The sequence below is a fragment of the Suillus paluster genome (assembly GCF_016628075.1).
Source record: "Suillus paluster strain FC165 chromosome Unknown EDB91scaffold_44, whole genome shotgun sequence".
NCBI lineage: Eukaryota > Fungi > Basidiomycota > Agaricomycetes > Boletales > Suillaceae > Suillus > Suillus paluster.
In genome coordinates this window covers 224,845-246,720 of record NW_024537604.1, presented here as the reverse complement: position 1 = coordinate 246,720, position 21,876 = coordinate 224,845, and the positions used below count along the sequence as shown (strand labels likewise).

At 48.3% G+C, this 21,876-nt stretch overlaps 7 protein-coding genes across 7 annotated transcripts; 3 read left to right on the top strand and 4 right to left on the bottom strand.

Annotated features, from left to right (window-relative positions):
* Nucleotides 1-5,322: 5,322 nt before the first annotated feature.
* EDB91DRAFT_1250553 (uncharacterized protein) lies at nt 5,323-5,735 on the bottom strand (the record flags this gene model as incomplete). The annotated part of the gene is made up of 2 exons (XM_041323241.1): nt 5,323-5,432; nt 5,498-5,735. 2 exons carry the CDS (start codon nt 5,733-5,735, stop codon nt 5,323-5,325), a joined length of 348 nt encoding a protein of 115 aa, XP_041175162.1.
* Nucleotides 5,736-6,198: 463 nt separating this feature from the next.
* Nucleotides 6,199-8,764, top strand: EDB91DRAFT_1144932 (uncharacterized protein). Its single transcript, XM_041319158.1, has 7 exons — nt 6,199-6,511; nt 6,688-6,899; nt 7,121-7,187; nt 7,243-7,517; nt 7,583-7,696; nt 7,721-7,755; nt 8,383-8,764. Exons 1-7 carry the CDS (start codon nt 6,319-6,321, stop codon nt 8,414-8,416), a joined length of 930 nt encoding a protein of 309 aa, XP_041175161.1. The 5' UTR covers nt 6,199-6,318; the 3' UTR covers nt 8,417-8,764.
* Nucleotides 8,765-11,576, top strand: EDB91DRAFT_1144920 (uncharacterized protein). Its single transcript, XM_041319157.1, has 5 exons — nt 8,765-8,925; nt 9,045-9,099; nt 9,151-9,323; nt 9,373-10,725; nt 10,789-11,576. Exons 1-5 carry the CDS (start codon nt 8,847-8,849, stop codon nt 11,268-11,270), a joined length of 2,142 nt encoding a protein of 713 aa, XP_041175160.1. The 5' UTR covers nt 8,765-8,846; the 3' UTR covers nt 11,271-11,576.
* A 3,037-nt stretch (nt 11,577-14,613) lies between these two features.
* EDB91DRAFT_1144913 (uncharacterized protein) lies at nt 14,614-16,247 on the bottom strand. Its single transcript, XM_041319156.1, has 5 exons — nt 15,898-16,247; nt 15,628-15,842; nt 15,182-15,559; nt 14,911-15,116; nt 14,614-14,855 (listed from the first exon to the last, which is right to left on the bottom strand). Exons 2-5 carry the CDS (start codon nt 15,829-15,831, stop codon nt 14,780-14,782), a joined length of 864 nt encoding a protein of 287 aa, XP_041175159.1. The 5' UTR covers nt 15,832-15,842; nt 15,898-16,247; the 3' UTR covers nt 14,614-14,779.
* Nucleotides 16,248-17,209: 962 nt separating this feature from the next.
* EDB91DRAFT_563072 (uncharacterized protein) lies at nt 17,210-17,849 on the bottom strand. The gene is made up of 3 exons (XM_041327722.1): nt 17,405-17,849; nt 17,334-17,349; nt 17,210-17,282 (listed from the first exon to the last, which is right to left on the bottom strand). The coding sequence occupies exon 1, from the start codon at nt 17,796-17,798 to the stop codon at nt 17,409-17,411; it is 390 nt and encodes a 129-aa protein (XP_041175158.1). The 5' UTR covers nt 17,799-17,849; the 3' UTR covers nt 17,210-17,282; nt 17,334-17,349; nt 17,405-17,408.
* Nucleotides 17,850-17,910: 61 nt separating this feature from the next.
* Nucleotides 17,911-19,765, top strand: EDB91DRAFT_1144908 (Alpha/Beta hydrolase protein). The gene is made up of 8 exons (XM_041319155.1): nt 17,911-18,082; nt 18,129-18,412; nt 18,459-18,574; nt 18,626-18,731; nt 18,788-18,878; nt 18,934-19,094; nt 19,142-19,308; nt 19,359-19,765. The coding sequence occupies exons 1-8, from the start codon at nt 17,937-17,939 to the stop codon at nt 19,458-19,460; spliced, it is 1,173 nt and encodes a 390-aa protein (XP_041175157.1). The 5' UTR covers nt 17,911-17,936; the 3' UTR covers nt 19,461-19,765.
* A 330-nt stretch (nt 19,766-20,095) lies between these two features.
* On the bottom strand, nt 20,096-21,540 carry EDB91DRAFT_1238240 (aspartic peptidase domain-containing protein; the record flags this gene model as incomplete). Its single annotated transcript, XM_041321691.1, has 6 exons — nt 20,096-20,180; nt 20,237-20,507; nt 20,559-21,045; nt 21,102-21,199; nt 21,261-21,334; nt 21,479-21,540. 6 exons carry the CDS (start codon nt 21,538-21,540, stop codon nt 20,096-20,098), a joined length of 1,077 nt encoding a protein of 358 aa, XP_041175156.1.
* Nucleotides 21,541-21,876: the final 336 nt, after the last annotated feature.

Here is a 21,876-nt window from a genome sequence, read left to right as displayed (position 1 = left end):
GGTTTCGGGCTGTTGCGGTGACCGACTGCAAGTTAGGAGCCGAACTTCATGACACTACTTGAAGGCAGCCCAATAGTCTATACAGGTCGTGTCTGAATCCCCCTTTGATTCTTGAATTCTTGCGTAGTCGAATGAATCCATACAAGGAATGGCACTACATTTGATGACGTGGCGCCTGACCGGATTCTGTTTGGAACATGCATCCTCAATCATTCGGGCATAGGACCTCAAGGTTCCGATTCCTTCAAATCCGGTTCGGTGCGGCAGATAACGTCAAAGCCCGGCGCAGCCCTATATCCCCTTTGAGTGGTTATGTGACTCCTTGTGCGATCCCCCGCGCGACCTTTCTGCAGGACAGAGTTACGAGAGTCTTCTGATGCCGATACTATGTATCCGATCTTGCAAGAGGCTTCATGGAGAGATGAACAGAATGCAACTTCTGTCATGCTGTTTTGATGCGCTCATAGATGAGGCTCATTGATTCAGACGAATGCGCGGACGCTGCGGAGCTTTAGCGACATCCGTACCATATATGTATACCTGCAATCCTCGGCAACTTGACGACGCCCAGAAAAAAGTATTGTCTGGCTGACTTTATGACCAATGTACCTGAACGCATGGTAACCTTCAAGTTGAACAGTCAAGAAAACACGATCGCCAGCGTCTGGACGTATACCATCTGAATGTGGCATCCCGATGTAGACTTCCCTAGCCAGACCCAATAGAAGGAAGATAGTCGTTCCTTCTAATAAGGTTACAGAAGATTGTTTTACCACCATAGGCAAGAATTGAGGACTGCGACTGACCCACCAGGAGTTCGGGTACAAATTTCTATGATGCGTTTGTGCCAATCCCTGATGACGGATGTCAGGTGGCTTCTTGCTGCATGTGAAATGTATCAGGGAGAGCTACCGTCGGACATCAAGTGACCAACCCACCATCATTTAAGTGTACTGTGCACCCCTTCAGACCTCTCCAGATCTGTGCATAGTACTTACTTTGTCGCAAGAACACCCCGCAATTATTCTATGATATAATGGCGCCTTCATGGAGCCTATTGCTCTCCAAACAGCCTGAGCACGTGCTAGGCAATCATGTCATCTAGTACTCCATCCGTCACTCACTGGCGCCGAATTAGGTACAAATCCATCCCACTGACTGTCAGTGATGCAAAAAGAAGACACTCCAAGTCAAGCGAAAAAATGTATCCCATAGACGCATGTATGGGGAGGATTCCATTTAAGAGTTTCAGAACTGGAATCGGAACTTTGATGAGACAAGAAAGTTGCCTCTTGATGCAGCTCTCGCCACAAATGGTCCCCCAGCATCTGAAGAACCTTGACGTCCACTCCAACGCGAGGGGGAAAATCCATGGATAGGTGAGACCATTTAAGCCCGGGAATTTGAACTGCATACTGTCAACTGCCAAGAGCGAGCGCAGACGGCAACAGCACCAGCAACACTTTTTTCCTACTGCGATGTTCTCGGCAGTTGCCTGACGATCCGTGTGGTAGGTCAGTTCATGCGAACATTAATTATATGGCTTTCCGGTTCGAGTATCTTGCCCAGAGCTGGAATTACCGGAACATGATCATCTTGAAGGGTCATCTCAAAGCCACACGTCTCGAAGCAGTAGAGAAGTATGTGAGAAGGCCAATTACTGTAATTTCTGCATGAACAGTGCTAGGGAAGGGGTTTCAGAAGTGATTTGACTCGACCTCTGTTGGCTGCAAAACGATATGAATATTGCTTGGAAAATCCTTCGCAGATATTATCCAAGCTGGCGATATCAGAACTGGGATGGGATTTTTAAGCAAACCAAGGGTAGATTTACCACAGGTGGTTTCGATGATGAAAGCAATATAACTGTAGCGTTTCGACCTTGGGTTCGTGACATGTCACATGGGATGATGAACTGAACCTGTTTTCCGTACCATGCAAGGATAACCTTCGAGCACCGCAAGACTCGATTTCCATCAGACTCGCGAGGTTCGGGTTCCAAGCCATCGGACTCGTCTGAATCACATATATCTATAATACAAATTCAGTAGTGTGGTAGCATGACAAAGTGAGCAACCCACCTTCATTATCACCATACCGGTGACCTGAGGCGGGCATCACATTTGACGACGAATATACAAGAATAGAATAGCAGTGTCTGTAGGGAATGGCAGCTTGAATTTTGAGGCGAGCCTTATCTTTGTCAAAAGGATCTAACACAAGCCAGCTATACAGCGCGGCACAATAATCTGCAATATTGACGATGGCCGTCTTGAATCCCCGCATATTCTTCATCATCTCCATTCTCTAGGCCTCCGCCGCATAAGACTCCCATGTGAGGAGCCAAGCCTAGAATTGTACTGTCTTGCTGGAAAACTCCATTTGGATGACTTGATTGTCTTCGGACCTTGCTTGTGCATCAGCACACCTTCGTCAGGTAGAGCAATTCCAACCAATAGGGAGCATCAAGCCAAACATCTCGGAGCTCATTGGCCGCCGGAGTCATGTCACACATTGGGCCATGTCTCCTGGTCAAATACGCGCGAACAGTCTCCGACGACAGTAAGTCACGATGAATCTGGAGATTGTATCGCAGTTATCACTGGAATGCTCGTAGGATGTCTCTCCGTAGTCAGACCATATAGAAAGAAGGCGGCCATTCCTTCTTTGTTATGGTAGGATGCAAGGGCAGTCCGATCAACGAAGTGCCATCATATCTTACCATAATAAGGAGTTCTTTAAGGGAGACGTCGTCGTTGCTAAGAATGATAGAGAGTGGTAAGCTTGGTCAATATTGAATATTCGCACCTGTTCACGCTTCCTTGAAATTTTTTCCAACTGCCGCCTTCATTAATCTTCTCACCCCGTGATGTCTTCAGCGAAGAAAGTTTTTGCGGTGACAGACGCGATGGGGTTAACGAGAGGCTCCGGATAAGTATTAGCAGTTGCCAGTCACCCAAAATCTCAATCCCCGTTCTCCCGCGATGATGGTCCATGTTTCGCAAAATGGTCGACAGGGCCCTGATAAGCTTGACAGGGGGAAATTCCAAGGGAGAATCCATGAGATGAGACTGATGAGGGGAAGCCTGAAGCCTCGGCAATTGCCGGAATGATACACAGTTCGTCAAACATCACAGTTCCGGCAGAAAAAACATCGTAGTCCCTGTTCAGGCGATATCGCAAGCATCAGTCCAGCGGCAACCCAGCAGTCCCACATTCACGGGTTTGATGTTAGCTGCTAACCTTCAGAATATTTTGTACCTCATACAACCAAGTTCTGTCGAAGAATCAGGTTTGCAGTGCATGCTTGAAATCTAAGCCAACAACTGATTTCATCACTAGAATGGCGTGGCCGAATCACTGGTATGCTTTGACACTGCTATCAACTCTCAGTGGTTCCCCAACGAATCTTAGTTTGTTTTAAATGATTGGAATCTGTAGGAACCGCAGGAGTGTCAGTGGATAATCCCCTCGAAAACACAATGTTTGATATTTGTAGGAACCATTGAAATGGACCAGTTAGTGTTGCCGCGCTGTCCTTTGGAAATATCCTCTTCTCTATCCCACTGTGTGGTATGCATCTGGATGTCTCGACTTCGTTGTAGCGATCGATTGTATCTGTCAGCCATGGTAAACGCCACTATTGAAAATTTACCTGTGAGTTACTGGATACGCAGAAAGATATTGCTCACTTCATACTATTTTTTCTGGGACCAGCCTTCAAGTGAGCGGAGCCAAACTATTCCGGTGTAGGTACTCTTTTGCGCAGGGTGTATGAAAATCTGATGGTTTCAAGGCGTTCCTCTAGCGTACATAGTTGGCTCGCGCTTTTATTTTTTCTTAGGAATGCAGGAGAAGCGTCGCAGCACGCAGAATTCGTGGCATTGCCACTATGCTCGGATATGCCGTTCCACTCCATCGACATTCCTCAGGCACCTCTCCAGCCCCTCAGTCACCTCTTCAGTACGTCACCATGATAACAAGATACACGTTGCTAACATCACTCGAGCTAGCTGCTTGCCGTCCTACCAATCTAGAGCATGCATTTCGATGTGTTCGGAATTAGGACAAACTTTCACAAAGCAATATGCCCAGTTTACTCCCTGAATCATTGGAAAGATGGCCTTCCCGCGAGTCATCTCGTCTGCGAAGAGCGCCCCCCTCCTGTGCCGCGCTCGCGCTTTCGCTGCGTCTAATAGTTTCTGAATGTGTATTGATGTGGTAGGTTTCCTTAAGCTGCGAGTGGGAAAACAGTGATCATGTAGATGCACATGATTCTCGCGCTTAACAGAAATTGCAATACTTACCCCGTCGATACATACATGTACTACTCGGTAGGAAAGTCACATACCTCCATGTGCATACACTGATCCGACCCTAGCGGTGCCACGTCACTTTCCGAACGGTAGCCCTGAGGTTCGGCATTTCCTTCCATTTGAATATGAAAAACTTGAGGTAAGAATTCTGCCTGATTCTCCACGCACGTTTCATATACAACTTTCATATTCACATAATTTGAAGGATTTTTGATTGATCAAAGTATTAGTAACTGATGCGAGCTAGTGCCAGACGCTGAGCTTCTTTGAAAGCACATGTACATGTTTATAAAAAACCGGTTGCGGTTCCTGTGCTCTTCTGATGCATTCGATGATGCCAAATTTCATCTCAGGAAATAGATACTCCGCGCGCGTCCGAGTCCGAGGTGTAACCTTATCTCTCGTGCTTTTGTTTCGGACTGGGTGCGTTAGATAATTAGGCGCTCGGGCGATGTATACGTCGATCAGGGATGTGTTGGGGAAGTACTATTGATATTGTTGCCTGCGATTTTGCCTCAAGGGCCTCGGCTGGGGCTTTATTGCAACAGGTCCATGTTATCTCCATTGCACGGGTGTAAAACATCAAGACACGGCCTGGCCTCATGTTTCGGCCAAAAAATATACCATTATTGATTCTAGGATGAATACTTTCTGCTCAATGTACATGGAGATGGAAGGCCCCGACAAACACAAACAGCCCTCCAAATACCAAATACTACATGAATACACCTACCTTGACTGCCCACATGATGTTTTTCCGGTACTCCTGTATGCGCTTTCGTGTACAAACTGATGTGATTTAGTCACATAACACCTCTCTGTCGAGTAATCACTCACCGCAACGCGGGATCCAAGGGATCAGGGAATCCCACAGGCGTGACTTGAAGTGTTCGTCAGAGCGCATGCCGACGTACTCAAACCATGAAGGGTAAAATCCAGACCATTCCAGGTCCAACATATACACGGTACCGTCGCGCACCAAGTCCTGGTGCGTGAAGACAAGTGGTCACGAGATATCGAAACGAGGGGCATCGACGGGCGCGTGTTTCATCCGCTGAGACGCATCCAACTTGTGGTTGAGCCATTCCGTCATCTCGTCATAGGAAGCGAACGAACCTGCGCCGAGGTCGGTAAAGAGTAGTTCTATGCACACCACGCCATCGAGAGTTCCTGGAACAGACCTCCGGAGACGGTGAAGCTGACCGATGTGACCACGCAGTGTCCAAGCGATGCGAAGTTTCGAGAGGAGGGTAAGGCGATCCAGCAGCTGGCTAGTGTCTTACCATCGATATACTCCATAAATATGTAGGTATTGGAGGAGGCGTTCAGGACGACTTGTCGCACCTCAGGAACAGGGATAGTTATCATCGTCCGAAGGATGAGCGCCTCCGTGATGACTTCGTGGGAATACAGGTGCATTTTGTGCACACTGATCCAAGGTATCTGAGTAGATGGCATCTGTCTTATCGTCTTATCTGATCCCATGACCGCCCTACCATTGCGGCGAGTTCCTGAAACTTAGGCGATTCAATTTCGAGGGCAGTGGGATGCAGAGAATAACACCGCAGGGTTACTCAGATGACTGACTCAGGACAAGCGGTTCGCACGAAAACAGGTAACTGTGGTTTCGCTCCATCAACATCGAAAGGAGACGACGAAAAAGTATCGTTGGTATGGGAAATCCAGCAGAACCATCTGCGGTAGGAAATTTGATGTGCTGAACGAAGTGACGGGTTAAAATGTAGTAACAACGCGGCAGGCTTGGTAGTCGGTGCAACTGGCTGAGAATGAGATATCCAGGCTATGGTGCTTCATGCACAGGGTAAAAAAATAACCTAGAGCGCTTGAGCTGAGTCAGACTAAAGTCTTATCTTTCTATTATAGCGTGTGATACTCCGCAACCTGTGTCTCCCTAATGTAATACTAATTCATAAATCACAGGCTAGGTCGAACATTGACAGACTAGCTGAAGCTGCGGGTTCCACCTAAACCACTTTCCATCATGTCTGAATCAGTTCTAACGCACGCTCGTTATGGCAAAGACCTCATTCGCGTCTTTCGCGTAGTCCGGGATGGCGAGTTTCACCAGGTCGTGGAATACAATGTGACGATACTCATCGAGGGTGATCTCGAGACCAGGTCAGTGACGCACAAGTCTGTCATGTCTTCCGCCGTTTCTGATAGTCGGGGGTGCAGTTACACAGTCGCAGACAACTCTGTCGTTGTCGCCACCGACTCTTGTATGTACATTTTCTCGACAATCCTGCTGAAACTCGCTGAATGACGTGTACCATAGTAAAGAACATTACTTATTGTACGTGCACTCGTGGTGGAGGAGATAAAAGCTAACCGAGGACAATTCGGTGATTAGATCTTGCCAAGACTTCACCCCACATCCTCAGCCCGGAACGGTTTGCATTGCATCTGGGAACTCATATCGTTTCCAAGTATGCCCACATAAACCATGCGCTCGTCACATTGGAGAAGTTGCGCTGGTCCCGTATCGCCTTGAGTGCAAATGACCACCCGCACCCCCATTCGTTTGTTCGGGACGGGAACGACAAACAGACGGTCGAGGTCGAGGTACGAATTTAAATTTATACCCTCCATGCTTCTCGGATTCAAACTTCGTGGGTGGAGCCAAACTGGTCGCTGAGGTGGAGCGTTTCCTTGCCATCAGCCGCCAAGATGCGGCAACTTCGGGTGGTCGAGCCACTCGCCCCCTACTTCCGCTTCTTTTAGCTCTCTGTTTCTGAAAGGTATATATAGGGCTCATCAAAATCCTTGTCTGTTTTTCCCCCCAGGTCGATGCCTCAGCTGGCAAGGACAAGCTCTCAGCTAAAGTAACTTCGGGAATTACCGATCTCCTAGGTTAGCTTATCATTGCACTCTGGAGCCTACGTTTACAGATTTCCGCTTATTCTAGTGCTCAAGTCGGGTGGCTCTGCATTTCACGGATATATTCGTGATGAGTACACTACGCTGATGGAAGTGGATGACCGTATTCTGTCAACCTCCGTGGACCTAGCTTATACCTTCGCGCCCTTATCGCTCAGCTCACCTAGTGATGTAAAGAAGCTCGATTTCATTGTCCAAGAAGGTTTCGCACCCGGTAGCGTTTGGGATGCGGATAATGTTGCGATACGGGCGAGGAATGCAACGCTCGATATCTTTGCCCTCGATGCCAGCGCTAGTGTGCAAGTGCGTCATAGGCTTCTATCCCCGTGTTGTGCACGTTGCTGATCGATCAATGAATTTCATGACAGGCAACGTTGTTTAAGATGGGGCAACGCGTCATCGCGGAAAACGCGGGCGTTGACTCCGTCACGTACAAGCTGCCAAACAAGCACTATATCCCAATTGATATGAAGTATATCGGGGTGGAATAACACTACGCCGTTGAGTATCATTCAGTTTTTTTCCTTTCAACCCCCGTTGCGTTTCTTTTGTTGCTTCTTGACATCGCTTGGGCGAAATCGGCTTTGCCTTTGTCGCCTGAGGATGGGGCCAGTGATCGCAACTGCGATCGCGAGAACCAATCGTTTAATCTTGTTGTTACCTCGGGTTCGCAGGCCATCATGATCGAAGCGTGGTGCTGTCTCCCGAGATGCTCGTATGACGCGTCAAGGGAGTTTCTAATTAAGGGGATCTTGGCATCAGGTCCCCTGGCATTTCAAGAATGCCGGCAGAGTCTGACGAGAAAGCGAACCTCAATGTTGGGCGTGAGATCATCATCGCGAATTGTAAAGTTGTTCGCATTGTTCCTGTCGCGGCGATCCGGGGGCTTTGAATAACAGGGCCAGGACAACGAGGGTGATGCTCACGCTCAAAACAATGCTTTTTCATGACGCCTGCCTTCTCCGGAACCTATTACCGGACGCCCGGCGGTGATCTGCTATTCATGTTTATAGTCCTATGACGACTGGAATGCAGGGAGATTTACTGATTAAATGTACGGTGATAGGGCGAACGCTGAAGTGTTCGTGCCCGTCTCCGCACCAAGGTGACAGACACGTTTTGTAGGAGTGTTTTGATGAAACTGACGTCACTTGTGCGTGTTTTGCAGTGGACTGATCTCCGCCACGATCTCCCGTAAATAGATATTCCGCAAATAGGTGTCATCAAATGGCGTCACACGCTAAATTGCCAGCTATTGTCTTGACGACGGCACGGCAATTGTGTTGGTTTATTTTTTTGTTTTATTTTATTGGTTAAACAATGGAGAGGATTTGGAGAGAGGATTCAGAGATATGTGGAAGACGGTATAGGATGAACAGAATAGTGATGACAGTTAGGGGAGATAGGATCGATGGCAAATACGTAAATGAGATTTGATATTGAGTAAGCAGTGCAAGTCGATAAGGTATGTATGACATCATAAACGGCGTCCGCCGAAGCTATAGATCCAGGTGTTTCGGTCAGGATAAATATGTGTACAACGATTGTGTCATCGGATTGTAGCCACTCATCCACGACTATTTCCTCTTAACTTCTTATACTTCCATCTCTATATCCTACTCTACTATTGAAATGGGCGGTGACCATCAATGTCCAGTTTGCCAGGCAACTTTTACTCGTCCACAGCATGTAGCTCGTCATATGCGATCACGTATGTACCATTTTTCCATTCTAGCACCAGTTTTACTCCACTTTGCCACGGGGAGCGGGTCTTTACCCCCTGTCCTTTCAATCTCCCTCCATGATCATTTTACTGACTCATCGCCTCAGACACTGGTGATCGCCCCTACAAGTGTCAGTATTGTGGAGACCAATTCGCAAGGAGGTAAATCGTCCTTTTAAATCACTTTCCCGATCTTAGTTGACATTTCATCAGCGATCTTTTATCGCGACACGTCAACAAGTGTCATGCAAACGAAAAACCCCCACCGAGCGCCACCAATGGTCGTCGCAAAGGTTCTGCATCTGCCTCTCGAGCAACTACTTCGAAGCAAGCATGTGACCAATGCGTCCAATCAAGTTTACCTTGCGACGGCAGTAACCCTTGTTGTATGTTCGCGCCTCGAAACCCACGATCCTCTTCTCACCTTTATTCTAGCAAAATGCGTACAACGCAAGAGTCGGTGCACGTACGTCAAGTTCCACCGCCAAACAGCACCTAGTGGTCCTGGACATCATAATCCTCGCCCTACTTCCGCTTCCTCTTCTCTTGGGAATGCACGACTACCATTGGACGACTTTATCCTTGGTCCTCCCCCCATGAGCGTACCCAGTATGGATACTTCTTCTGGTGATCCACTTTACACCACCCCGTTTTCCTTCAATCATGTGTATGCTTCGTCAGCAAACCCTGTACATCTTCCCATGCCACTCTCTTCAGACGCCGATATAGCTGGAAGAAATCGGGCCCAAGTTGAGCTTTTGCGTCAAACCGGAGCTTCCATTCTTGCAAATCCGCAAGGACCACCGGGTCTTGTGCCTGAGCTTTATTCGGACCCTAATCATTCATCTACCCATTGGCTTGGATGGGGCGAAAATCCGGGGTTGACTGCTCCGCAAACTAGTCCTCCCCAGTTCGCGTCTTTGGACGAAGCTTTCTCACATAATCAATATGGTGCGGATGGTTTAGATAATTTCAGCTCAGAAATGTTCACTGGGTCCTTCATTGGATCAGCATATCGGCCTCGCCGGGGCTCTATTGATTATAGCGACGGTAGTAGCGCTTCACAATCTATCCCTTCCAGCGCTACTTCGTCCAATGCCCATCTTCCTCTCTCGGCAGGGGATATGTACCAAGGTGCATCAGAGGACTTTCAGCAGCGAATGCTGCTTGACCCTCAACGCCGACGGGACTCTATGTCCTCTTCCTCTGCTCCTGAATTTCATGGCCAGCAGACAGATCAACATTCTCGTGTCGGTGAAGGCGGGTTCTCCTCCGCATTTGGACTCATGTCTATTGACGATCCAAATGTCCTTGCTGGGCTCTCAACAGATGGTGTACCTTTCTTCTCAAATGCTGCAATGAATATGCAACCTCACTCCCCAAATGCTACTCCAATGCCGCCAAAGGCGCAGTCACAGCAGCAGAACAGAGACCGCGGCATGTCCCTCTCTGCGTTGGCTACACCTGGTTTAGGTCGTGACAGTGACCTTTTGTGGAGGACGTTCATGCGCACGCCTATGAGTGGACCTCACCCTGGTGGCTCAGAAGCGCCAGCGAGCACCATACCGCAATCTCCCTGTCCACGCCGAAGACCCCGTGTTTCCTCTCTTCCAAGTTCCAAAACCCCCACCGTAGAGCGAGCCCTTCCTGGTATGGCTAACGGCCACGCAGAGGCATCAAACGGAATGCGCATGACGCCCCATGGCACTCTTGACGACCTTCGGAGTTACGAAGCTGCTGTCAATGCTCGCAATGCATCGCTCAATCTTAACCTCCCCAAACGGCGAGGTACGCGTCCAAGCCCACCCGCATCTGTTTCTTCAGGTGCACGTGGCACTAATCGTCGCATAGATACCACACATTCGCAATTGAATGCGAATTTTGACTTCAATGTCAGCCGTCCGTCGAGTTCTTCGTCGACGTCGTCGCTTTCACAGGCGTTCGTGCCACCTCATCCGCCACTCATGAAGGGAGCAGCACCGCCTATGAATGGGGTGTCCATTTCACTTCCCGTACCGCGCGTGAGCAGCATGGGAAGTTCGAGCACTCAGAGTGGGTCGAGAGAGTCGTCTGTCACTTCTGACTGCACGGGAAGCTCAGAGGGCGAAGTATTCCGACCTTCATTCAAGCGTCTCCCTTCGCAGACATTGGGTCCGGCCAATGCCAAACGTGCCCAATTAGAGAAGGACGCGGTTTCTGAGAAGAGATCTATGATAGTGAACGGCGATCGTGCTCAGCTGGGCGTTCCAAATGCCGGCTCGCGTCACATCGCTACGCTTCCCGACCGTGCTCGTCAATCAAGCGACAACCGTTCATCTCGCGGACGACAGTGATTCATTCATCCTTCTTTCTTCTTCTCCCTGTCATTTTCCTTCTGTTCTTTTCCGTGAATACCGTACACCTTCCATCAATACCTGTCGTTGGACCTAGTGATTTCTTTTGCGGGTGCCGTTACTTTTCCTTTGGTTTTTTTGTTCTTTGATTTGATACCTTATTCATGTACGGCGTACGGCACTTATACACGAACCGCAAGTATTACAGCACACGCAGCTACCACCAACATACAGCGTGTTACAAAATAAAGCTTTTCGACTCCTCGGGCCATTGAAATTCAATTGGGTATTATGTTATGTTGCCAGCGCGCTCCAAGGATCCTCCGAGGCTCCGACCATTCGCAGTGCTGGGCATGTCACTTTCAACTCCTTACCGAATTCCTTCGACATCGTAGGCACTTCGGTTGGATACGCGGTGGAGAAGGTGGTCGTTGGCAGCAAGCTGCACGTCATCACGATAAGGTTGACAAAAATATCACATCGTGGGAAGGTTGTCTTTGGTTGTCTTCAAGCCCTTACCCTCGTTCCTAGCCGAATCATGACTGCCACAGTGCCACTTGAGTCGAATGATTCCACCGCCGGCCAGTAGAAGGAACAAAGATGATATATGAGTTCCACTGACTCAATTTTCGCTTTTGTTCCTTCTGCAGTGCCGGGCGGACAAGTTACTACCACTAGCTAGGGACCTGAGTTTATCGTTCGATCACTCATCGTTTACTCCCCCTTGGTTTCACTGGCAGGACATACTGCGTCAATTGCTGTCCGATGCTGCGTCGCGGAACGTGGTACAGGACGATATCTTTTGAAATTGGCTCATTCGACACGCTCAGATATCTCAATGGCTTCTGCACTTCTCCCTCGTATGTAACACCATTACTGATTCGCACAATTCTACCGACAGGTCCAAGACCCTTTGGCGAAGCTGTATTGGAGTATATTCACTAGATCTTCACCAAAGGGTCTGGCTTGCCTCTTGGACCATTATAGAACTTACCGATCCGAATGCATACTTCAACGATATTTTGGACCGACATTTTTCAACGTTTGGAACACCGTGGCCAATGATATCGGCGAGATGCAGTTCATCATTTGATCGAGCAGTGAAATCCATTGGGAGGACGGTATTACGGTAATGTGTTTTGCTGGCTAAGGCTGCAGAGCAAATGATTAGTCTCCCGTAGGCAGACCAGATAGAAGGAAGATGGTCGTTTCTTCTTTATTATGGAAGATGGCTATCGTTGTTTCGTCTCCATGTTCGGAAATGTAAGTCGATCATTGTGCTTATGGGTAACCCTCGACCGCTATACTACCCGTTCTTTCTCCCTTCATGTATTCACCTCAGGGATTTGGACCGAGTTCTGCAGGCCTTGCGCGATCTCTGTATGAACATTATGCATTACAACACTATGCGCAATATACGCCATAAACCAACACCCCGAAATCTAATATATCGTATTTCCTCTCTCACCAATGCCAGTGGTAAGTTTCTTCAAGTCAAGTCGTGGAAGTCATATCATCCGACTGAGCATTTCGCGCAGTGGGAAAATATAAATGTTCAGTTGGCCAAGAATCTTGGTGTTCTGGTTCCTGTCACTGAGTATAACACCGTTTTGTGCGGTGGATCGAATGATTTTGGACGGTAAGCCTCGAGACTCTTTTTATCACAATTAAACTCATCGCCATCCCTCAATTCGCTGCTTTATTACAGGCTGTTGTCACTAGTATGAGATGCGGCGAATTGGAGACCAGTGTCAAGTCACCGTAAATTGATATGAGCGGCGCGTATTCGCATACTCATGAATCCCAAGTTTTCTCTTCGATCCTCCAATTCCAATATGTCCGTTCAGTCAGGATGGGCGCACCGGATCTCCGTATTATGCTGCGGTGGTCCTTGCTCAGGCGTTCATGTCGCACGCATGTTCGTGGGCCTGGTGCTGTGCTTATCCTTCTTGACACAAGGCCACATTCCAACGATTGCTTTCCACGATCGCCGGATACCCTTCTGCGAGTTCGAGGTCGCGGAGTACTCTACATACCATTAATGTCTCTGCTATCCTTGTGCTGTCGTCTGGCTGTTGTGACGATTTAGTGGTCAAATGGGAGGGAATATGTATTCTAGAATCTAGACCATTATGTTAGATGTGACCTTGCAGTGATTCGCTGGTCTGGGAGCCGGTACCATTGTAACTTCGGCAAGCAGTTGACTTACAAGTACGGAAATACGGTTGCTCGACTCGGAAAAGAAAAAATGTGAGTGGTTGTCTGCTCATGAAAGCCCTGGGCATTGTATATTGAATATTTTGTTGTCAGTACTACTAAGTAGTTCAAGTTGCGAGGAATGAGCGTGACTCGTGACGCGAGGCAGGCTTCGGTTCGAACTTCTTCTGTGGTGCGGGCTGATCTCGACAGCTTCTTTACGTCTCAGCGTGCGCTCAACTCCATTCGAAGCCTTCTCTCGGGCTTTTATACCCCCCTACAGCGATTTACCTCGCTGTCCCGTGCTTTCTCCTACCTCCATGTCAACCCCATCCTCTCGATGCATCCTCTTCGAGCCACGTTTCACGAGGCAAAATACGCGTTGGGAAACCCGAAGGTTCCCTCATCGCCTCCCCTGGCTCTTCGCCAGCGGACGACGCACACCTTCTCTCCACCAATCAGACCTTCAACAAGCCACATCACTTATTGTCTCAACCATCACCGTCACCGGTCCTCCTGGTCCTCCCGCAACGAGTTCCCGGTCAAGGCACCGCTGATGCCTCTAGTAACCCTGCCTCAACATCTTTTGCCATGGCTAGACGCTTTCAAGTCCTATGAAGCCTTTGGCGTGGGCTTTGTCTGGGATCTTAGCATCTTGTACGAGATGGTTATCCAGCTTCTGCTAGTTTCCATTCAGCATAGAACTCGCAACTACATATGGGGAGAATTTGGAAAGGTCATACAACTTGCTTGCTTGCAGGTAGGTTCTGAAATAACATCATTTCAGAATCTGCCAGCAAGTAAGCAAGCTCATCTCCATGCCACACATCCATAATGAAACGCAGTCTTTCACTCAATAGCGCCAGCGACTTTTTCGGGGAGGGGTGACTTGCACTCGCTTGGTGCGTTACTTAATTTGCAATGAACTGAAGCGAAGGTGGCCAAGAATCTAGGCACCATCGCGAGACATAGAACTCTTCAGGAATCTACAAAGGAAAATCCACCATAGCAAACCATCTGAGCTCCTTGCGATATGTTGTCTCCGCAGAGTAGGGTTTTGCCATCCCATTGGCTATTAGGGTCGTTTTGTCGTATACTGAAATGGCCTTGTCGATAACCGAAATTGCTCTAGTCTGGCACGCCCATGAATAGAGTACAGTCTTATATCACTACGAAATCCAACTAACATACATTTGTTTGTGATTAACATGAGTAAGAGTCCATTCCTCCAACAATGTAGAATGTTCACAGGCGCTGATATGGTCCGTGTGAAGTGTGATATAGAAACAAGAGTAGCGTTCGTTAGTTTAGTGTTAATTCGTTCGTCCTCTATCGTCGTTTCTTAGAGGGTATCTCCAGATGTTACGTTGATCCGTGCAGCCAGCCAGACTGTATCATAGCATAAAGTTTAATCTGCTGCGGCGCAGTACCCTGGTTTACTCACCTTATCGGTCGAGTAGTTGATGATAAATGCGCAGTTCGACTCTTCATGTCCCTGAGGGCAGTGGCTGTCCAACGGCGCAGTCGATCCCATGCTTTATTCAGACGTAGATTTGGTAGGAAGCAGGTATTGGAGGATGTATGCTTCTCGATACCTTTACCCTTCCCCTCGGATTTCGCTTCGACCGCGCGTGTTGTAGTATGTGAAGACTAATATGTAGGGATGTCATAAAACTCGTAAACAGATTGAGATAACAAACTGAGATAACACTCACGTCGGATTGGCTGGACTTTATTGACTTGTCATAAAAGGCATCCATCGTCATCTCTGGCGGTTTATTGCCGGTGTATGATGCTGGCTTCAACACCAAACTCGGCATCTCCACCACCGTTACGCTCTCTGCACTCAAAGTGTCCTGTCGTGTGAGGTGTGAGGTAACCTGAGGACAGAACACGAGTCTAGCGCTCACATCGACCCCCACGATATTAAGAACGTCTTGCTGCATGTCGTAGCACATGGGCCGCTGAGAGCGCCTCAATGATGGGCGTGTTACCATCCGCGACCATAAGTTTTCTTCTGACATCGAATCTGAGCTAAGGATTGTGGTGCAACACGAAGGATTCGTTCCGGCTCCTGATGGTAGTTGCTGAATCTAGAGTACGATCAGGCACGACTGTTATGAGCTTCTCGAACACTAAATTATGCTTCGCTAGTACATGCCTCGGGCACTCGGTAGACCGATTGGTCATGCGAAGGATATCTGCTGGAGCATTGACTTGTGAGAGATGGCCCTCCCACACTGAATGTGGGCTGCTGCCAATTGGAACTGAAAGAAGGCGGTTCCAAGATACTTGTGCACGGATGCTCTCCGGATACGAAGTACTTCTCCAAGTCATCTTCAGTCAGAAATCCTCCCTGCATCATGCATGGAGAAGCTGAATCCTCGTGAATAAGATTGTCGCTTTCGAGAACTTTACTTGGATAACTCACTGTGGGGTTGGACGATGGTGGGGATAAAGAGAATCACAAGCTGTTCGAACTTGAACGAGTTATATTTTGCAATTGTTATTCCCGCAGGATTGCACGAGGCCGACTGCACAGGATTCTGACGGTGTCGTGCAGGTTAACTTGGCTACGACATTTCTGGACTCGGTAAGGGATGACCGTCCGGTCTCTTCTGCCTGTACCGGTGCAGACTCTCGGTGCCGTTGTCAGCTGTTATAATAGGCTCCTCCACGATTCTCAATGCGAATCCTAACCCCACGGACAGATTTTAGCTCAGTGGAAATGTTGGGGAGCTACAAGCGCAGCCACGAGCGTGAGATGTTGCTGGTGCATAGATGCGATAGTGACGAAGCCACTGACAATCATGATCCGTATCGCTAATATTGTGGCTACTATAGTGCTATTGTCCAATTGTGCACATATCACGACTATACGCGCTCCTAGTATAGTTTTGCGGCGTCCTCTGTACTAAAAAGCTGGAATTTGACTGACCACAGACTATCTTGTTCGAGTAATGGAGGATGGACTTCATGGATGATCCAAGGCCAATCCTTGGCGAAGTGCTCGAGACCGTCAGGGAGATATACCGTTGCTAATAATTCGCTAAATGGGGGATGCGGGAAATAGAACAAACGGACGTGCGTGGGCTCGCCGGGGAAATCGGACGTCTACCACAATCCAAGAGCTTTGTCACTTCCAAGAGCTGATAAATGATGCGCGTCCTAACGCCTATCTATGTTCAACGCTGCAGGTGGGGTGTTGTAAAGTGGGGACGTGCTGAGGTCGATCTCGAAGAGAATGCTGTGGAATTTGCTCAATTGACCCATGTGGCGACGACCGCTCGGCTTGTTACTTGAGGACGTCCACTATTCTGGCGTGAGTGATAATGAGGTCGAGGGGGTATGCCTCATGTACTGTAACCCGAAGTGCATATGCATGGGACATTCATAATCGACTTCTTTGAGGAACGATCTGGGTGGCAGGTAAATCTGCGATGCATGTATGGTGCCGTGGACCTGCGGTATTGGATAGAGATGCAACTCATAACAGCAGGAACAGCATTGCAATGCTCGAGCTGTATGTCAATGATTAATCTAGTAGTCACAAACACGTTTACCCAGCCAAAGCTGTGTGGGTAAAGCATCAACACCAAGCGCCAGAATGATCGGAACTTCGATTGGGCCGCGAGGCATCTGCTTCGAAATGTAAAGGCCGCATCGTGGGTTTCGTCCCTTTGATGGTATAAGGAGCGCATCAAACACTGTGGCAGGGAATGAATGCACAGACACCACCTGAAAAGGTTGTCGAGTCTTCAAATAATAGACAGAAGACAATACTGATGACCCGTTTTGCGATAGGCATGCATACAACTAAGGAGAAGCTGGTACTAGGCAAGGTAATGGGAAAGAAAGGACCCTGACCGAGAGATGATGTGACCTTTGTTTTGAGAAGCGAATCAGTGCAGAAACGAAAGGACACTGAATTAACGCACCTCGTCACGAAGTTTCCCATGCAAGTCCTCCCAGCTTTGTGCCCTGCACCTGATACCCTCTCGATGCTTTCCTCTCCTGCCTCTGCTCTGTCTGAGAGCGTACGGCCCTTGCGGGTACATTCTCAACCTCAACTAATTCCTTCACTTTGAGAATTTTTCCTGCAGCTTCTGGACTGTGGACATGATACACAGTTTGCATACGTCTATGCAAACCGAGTGCTACCAGGGTTTCCTTCTTCCGTTCGCCTAGTGCAATGGCAGAGCGGCGGAGAGTAATTTTGAAGTGGGTGCTTGATTCTGATTTAGGTGGTTGTTTTGGTGCTGCTGTCGCGAATGACCGCAACGAGGACGGTCTAATGATGTTGCTCGACGTTATGCGGAACAGCGACGCCATATTCTTTGCAAACGGCAGTAGCAAAGGTCAATTTGACAATTTGTTGGACTATGTTCTTCGCTTACTAATCAACAGAGTAACATCGAACAAGGTCCGAATTTGGATGCGTTCTCCTGATTCAAGATTGCATTCTTCAAGATGAGCTCGCTATATCGTTCTGCAATCAGTGCCCGAATAGCAAAGTTACCGCAGCTACCACCAAGCGACGAGGATGATGATGATGAACAATCTGAGCTTGCTGATGAAATCGGCGAACTCTCGACTGGCATGGGCCCACCCCCACTGTACGTCTTTCATCTATCCAGTCTTTTTGTTCTCATCGCCGTATAGACCACGGCCAAGTACATCTACCCGGAAGCCTAAGCCGCCAAATCCTCATTTTGAGCCCTTGAGTTCTGCTTCATACTTTTCACAGGCATTGCAGGTATCACTCCCCACCCGAGCCCTCGACGTTCGGGTATACTACACTCCCCCGAAGTACGACGGTGGAGGTGTCATTGTATTACACCACGGTGCAGGATATGCCGGTACAAGTTTTGCATGTCTCGCGAAAGAGATCAGTGAGGTCATGAGAGATAACGTCGGTGTCCTAGCCTTTGATGCGAGGAGGCATGGTATGCATTCGCTTCAGGGGAATGCGGAAGACTGATCGTCTATCAGGAAAGACAACATCATCTCAGTCTGATGAAGACTTATCAATTAATGTCCTTGTGGAGGATTTTTGTTCTCTGCTGCAAACGATTTACCCCGACGTAGCAGCAGCTCCAACTCTAATGGTGAACTTATTCTCCCTTCCACGCATCTCAAGTTGTTGAACCTCCGAGAAGCTTGTTGGACACAGCATGGGAGGTTCCGTATGCGTTCGCGCTTGCTCCATACTTCAGCAACAAAAATATAATATCGCAGGAGTCGCCGTTTTAGATGTAGTAGAAGGTATGTATCGCTACACAAATTCTGAGAGTTGCACAAGTTTGAATGATCACCAATAGGCACAGCAGTAGAAGCGCTGCCTCACATGCACGCGATTCTCAACTCTCGACCCGAGGGTTTCGACAGCGTCGAGGAAGCAATCGAGTGGCAGTCCGTGTTTCGTTTCGCCTTTGATAGATGCTTATATTCACACCTTCTTATACAGCGTCAATACGGGCCTTATCCATAACCCCACTTCTGCCCGTGTCTCAATTCCATCTATTGTTGTTCCCGCCGACTCCCCTCTTACGCCCAGCACGCGCGCAAATAGCGGGTTCAAATACAAGTGGCGTACGCCACTCCGGTCGACGGCACCATACTGGGACAGTAAGCATATATCTTCATTCCCTTTTAACCTCATATAAGTTTCCTAGGCTGGTTCCCGTCGCTTTCGTCTTTATTCCTCGGTCTCCGCTCCGCACGGCTCTTAGTATTAGCAGGCGCGGAACGCCTTGATACGACTCTTATGGTTGGCCAAATGCAGGGCAAATTCTGGCTTGAAGTTATGGCTAGTTCGGGTGTGGGACATCTTGTCCATGAGGTTCGTCAGTTTTTTGGTTAGACGCCTGACTGATGTTGACATACACTTAGGACGATCCAACGAAGCTGGCGGAGATTCTGGCAGATTTTTGGAAGCGCAATGAACGTGTTGTGGTTCGAGGGAACGTTATCAAGAGGGTCGGGGAGGTTTAAAGAGTTTGATTGGTTGCGCCCTGTTGTTATATTGGTTAACCATTTACTCCGAGATCATCATCATCATTATGCTCGACAAGCTGAATTGGAAAGCAAGTAGTAGCAGTCTCGGTTCACAAGACCTAATGGAGCTTTGAAGATGGATAGCTGTTAAAACCTGTTTCATTTATCTTAGTATTCTTTAGGAAGACCACGGTCATCGAAACAAGACAGCCGTTCCTTCTTTATTCTGATTCTATCAGCGCTTTATTTTCCACAAAGTGGCTTCGAAAACTAGAAGCAAAGAACTATGACTTAGAATTCATGTGCGTAATCGACTAACCAATTATCGACGTCGCCAAGCGTCCCAAGGCTGCATGATCATACTGAAAACAACCAGTTTTTAATCAAAATCTTTTCCCGGGCACACAGCGAACTTGGCTGCATGCAGGGCTTCATACTTTTTGCACGGCAGACGTATTGACACTGGGACTAACCCTACCATGCACGCATGAAGTTCCCCAGAACAACAACCAAATGAATCCGCAACTTGAAGGTTCTCCACCACACCAGCACCCTCATCCGCACTGAGTCACGATGCATCCAATGTATGGGTAACGTACGTCAGGTAAGTACTGTCATCTTGAAACCGCAGTTTAATTTGACGTGGCATAGGTGTAGTCAGTCTTGGCGAACCCGACTCGGGAGTTCGTCTTGTCGTACACCGAGTAAAAACGCTCTCTGGGGAAGAACAATTCAGCAACTTCTTTTCCAGCGAAAAAAGGAGCACAACGTACAGGAAACAATAGCCGTTGGTAAAATCCAAGCCAGAACCAGATTTACTCCCGGTATCACCGACAACTAGGTATATATCACTGGTGGTACCGCCAATTGCGGTGTTCAATGATCGAGGCCAGATTTGCGCGTTGGGGGTGAGCTCGTAAGTTACGCTGCCGATAGTGAAATATAAGGATGAGAGCTGGTTGTATTGGTCGGATGAGATCTTTAACAGGCCAGTGGTGTTATCAAGGCTTGCACCCGTCTTTGACTTATATGTGTCGAAAGCATCTGAACTATAGTTTAGCAGGGTGTCAACGGCGTACACGGCAAGGTGCCTACCAGTGGCAATGAGAATAAGGGTGGTTCCTGTATCAACGATACCAGCTGTCTTGGTCAAAATTGACGTGGACCCATAGCTGATGGATTGGTCAACGCCCCAATATTCACTCGCCGGAGATGTTGATGTGATAGGCACATAGTTAATGTCTCCAGTAATTTTGGAGGCATCATAACCGCCGAATGTGAGCTCGCCACTGCTATCATCAGAGGAAGCAGGCGAGAAGAACACCCCGAGTACTTCTGAACTAATCGTTTTCTGCGCGTAAAGATTGTCCGTCACAGTCGGGACTTGGTTTGTATTAATGACGGTGCCCTCCGTTAAGTCAACTGGTCCAACGCCAAGAAGTCCATTCAGAGAAGTACCCATCCCTGTGGATTCGGATGCGACGCCAATAGATTGCTTCTCGATGACCAGATCAGAGTTGAGCGTTACAGTGTCCAAGTATTCTTCTCCAAAAGCGTAAGACAAATCCCCGTATGCAACGTACTGGAAGCACTTGATATTAGTGCCATGAACACCAAGTAAAGCTTACAAATACTCACGAATCCATCACCTGTACTTTGGCTCGTGCTGGTCTTTGTGTAAGCCTTGTTGGCCCCGATCCATGTATTTGAACTTCCGGTATCTACCAGGAGTGTATCTGTATGACATAGACAGTCCATCAAGTAAAGGAACTATCGGAATACGATTCAGCAGCTTACAGTACGTCGGTGGACTCCCCACGCCAACGTCAGCGGTGTATATGGTCACAGCATTGATTGCATTGATGGAAGAGCTTCCGCGTTGTAGTAAGACTTCGGCTCAAGCTCGATCGGCAGCAGCGATATTCTTGCTCCCATTCGAGTTGAGCCTAACAGCGAGCTTAAGAGTAGCAGCAGTGCTCGATGCTGTCCGAAGATGAGGCGAAGCCCTCGCTGACAGCGAGAGGAACGCAAGCGCCGGCAGAGTAAGAAGAAACGAAGGCGAGTAGGAGAGAACCATCTTCATGTCCATCAATCTCAACTGTGGGCTTTTTAAATGGTGGTCGGTGTTACTAGAATCACTGTATTGTTCCGGTAGTATAGCGGAGGCGAACTACATCAACTTGCGAAGCGACCCGGATCAGCATGGAAAGTGGAAATGAGTTGTAAGTTGACCAGTGACCTCTCTTACCGTTCCGAAATACTTCAGCTCCAAGGTGCGTATTTCGAAGGATTGCACTATGATGATGCATCGCTGATTAAGTTAGTAGTCCATCGTCGGCATTGTGGAGGCGAACAATGTCAAGGCTTCGAAGGGACTGACTTAAAATGTGACTTAAGCGAACGTACTTACATG

What these genes read in the sequence shown, in the direction of transcription:
- EDB91DRAFT_1144908 (XM_041319155.1), top strand. Translation starts at nt 17,937, where the DNA reads ATGAGCTCGCTATATCGTTCTGCAATCAGTGCCCGAATAGCAAAGTTA. An exon ending in GGCATGGGCCCACCCCCACT is followed by an intron (nt 18,083 to 18,128) that starts GTACGTCTTTCA and finishes ATCGCCGTATAG; the next exon opens with ACCACGGCCAAGTACATCTA. An exon ending in TGGGACATCTTGTCCATGAG is followed by an intron (nt 19,309 to 19,358) that starts GTTCGTCAGTTT and finishes ACATACACTTAG; the next exon opens with GACGATCCAACGAAGCTGGC.
- EDB91DRAFT_1144913 (XM_041319156.1), bottom strand. Translation starts at nt 15,831, where the DNA reads ATGATGCAGGGAGGATTTCTGACTGAAGATGACTTGGAGAAGTACTTC. An exon ending in CGGTCTACCGAGTGCCCGAG is followed by an intron (nt 15,560 to 15,627) that starts GCATGTACTAGC and finishes ATCGTACTCTAG; the next exon opens with ATTCAGCAACTACCATCAGG. An exon ending in TCAACTACTCGACCGATAAG is followed by an intron (nt 14,856 to 14,910) that starts GTGAGTAAACCA and finishes GCTATGATACAG; the next exon opens with TCTGGCTGGCTGCACGGATC.
- EDB91DRAFT_1144920 (XM_041319157.1), top strand. Translation starts at nt 8,847, where the DNA reads ATGGGCGGTGACCATCAATGTCCAGTTTGCCAGGCAACTTTTACTCGT. An exon ending in GGAGACCAATTCGCAAGGAG is followed by an intron (nt 9,100 to 9,150) that starts GTAAATCGTCCT and finishes ACATTTCATCAG; the next exon opens with CGATCTTTTATCGCGACACG. An exon ending in CGACGGCAGTAACCCTTGTT is followed by an intron (nt 9,324 to 9,372) that starts GTATGTTCGCGC and finishes CCTTTATTCTAG; the next exon opens with CAAAATGCGTACAACGCAAG.
- EDB91DRAFT_563072 (XM_041327722.1), bottom strand. Translation starts at nt 17,798, where the DNA reads ATGGCGTCGCTGTTCCGCATAACGTCGAGCAACATCATTAGACCGTCC.
- EDB91DRAFT_1144932 (XM_041319158.1), top strand. Translation starts at nt 6,319, where the DNA reads ATGTCTGAATCAGTTCTAACGCACGCTCGTTATGGCAAAGACCTCATT. An exon ending in TTCTGATAGTCGGGGGTGCA is followed by an intron (nt 6,512 to 6,687) that starts GTTACACAGTCG and finishes TTCGGTGATTAG; the next exon opens with ATCTTGCCAAGACTTCACCC. An exon ending in AACAGACGGTCGAGGTCGAG is followed by an intron (nt 6,900 to 7,120) that starts GTACGAATTTAA and finishes TTTTCCCCCCAG; the next exon opens with GTCGATGCCTCAGCTGGCAA.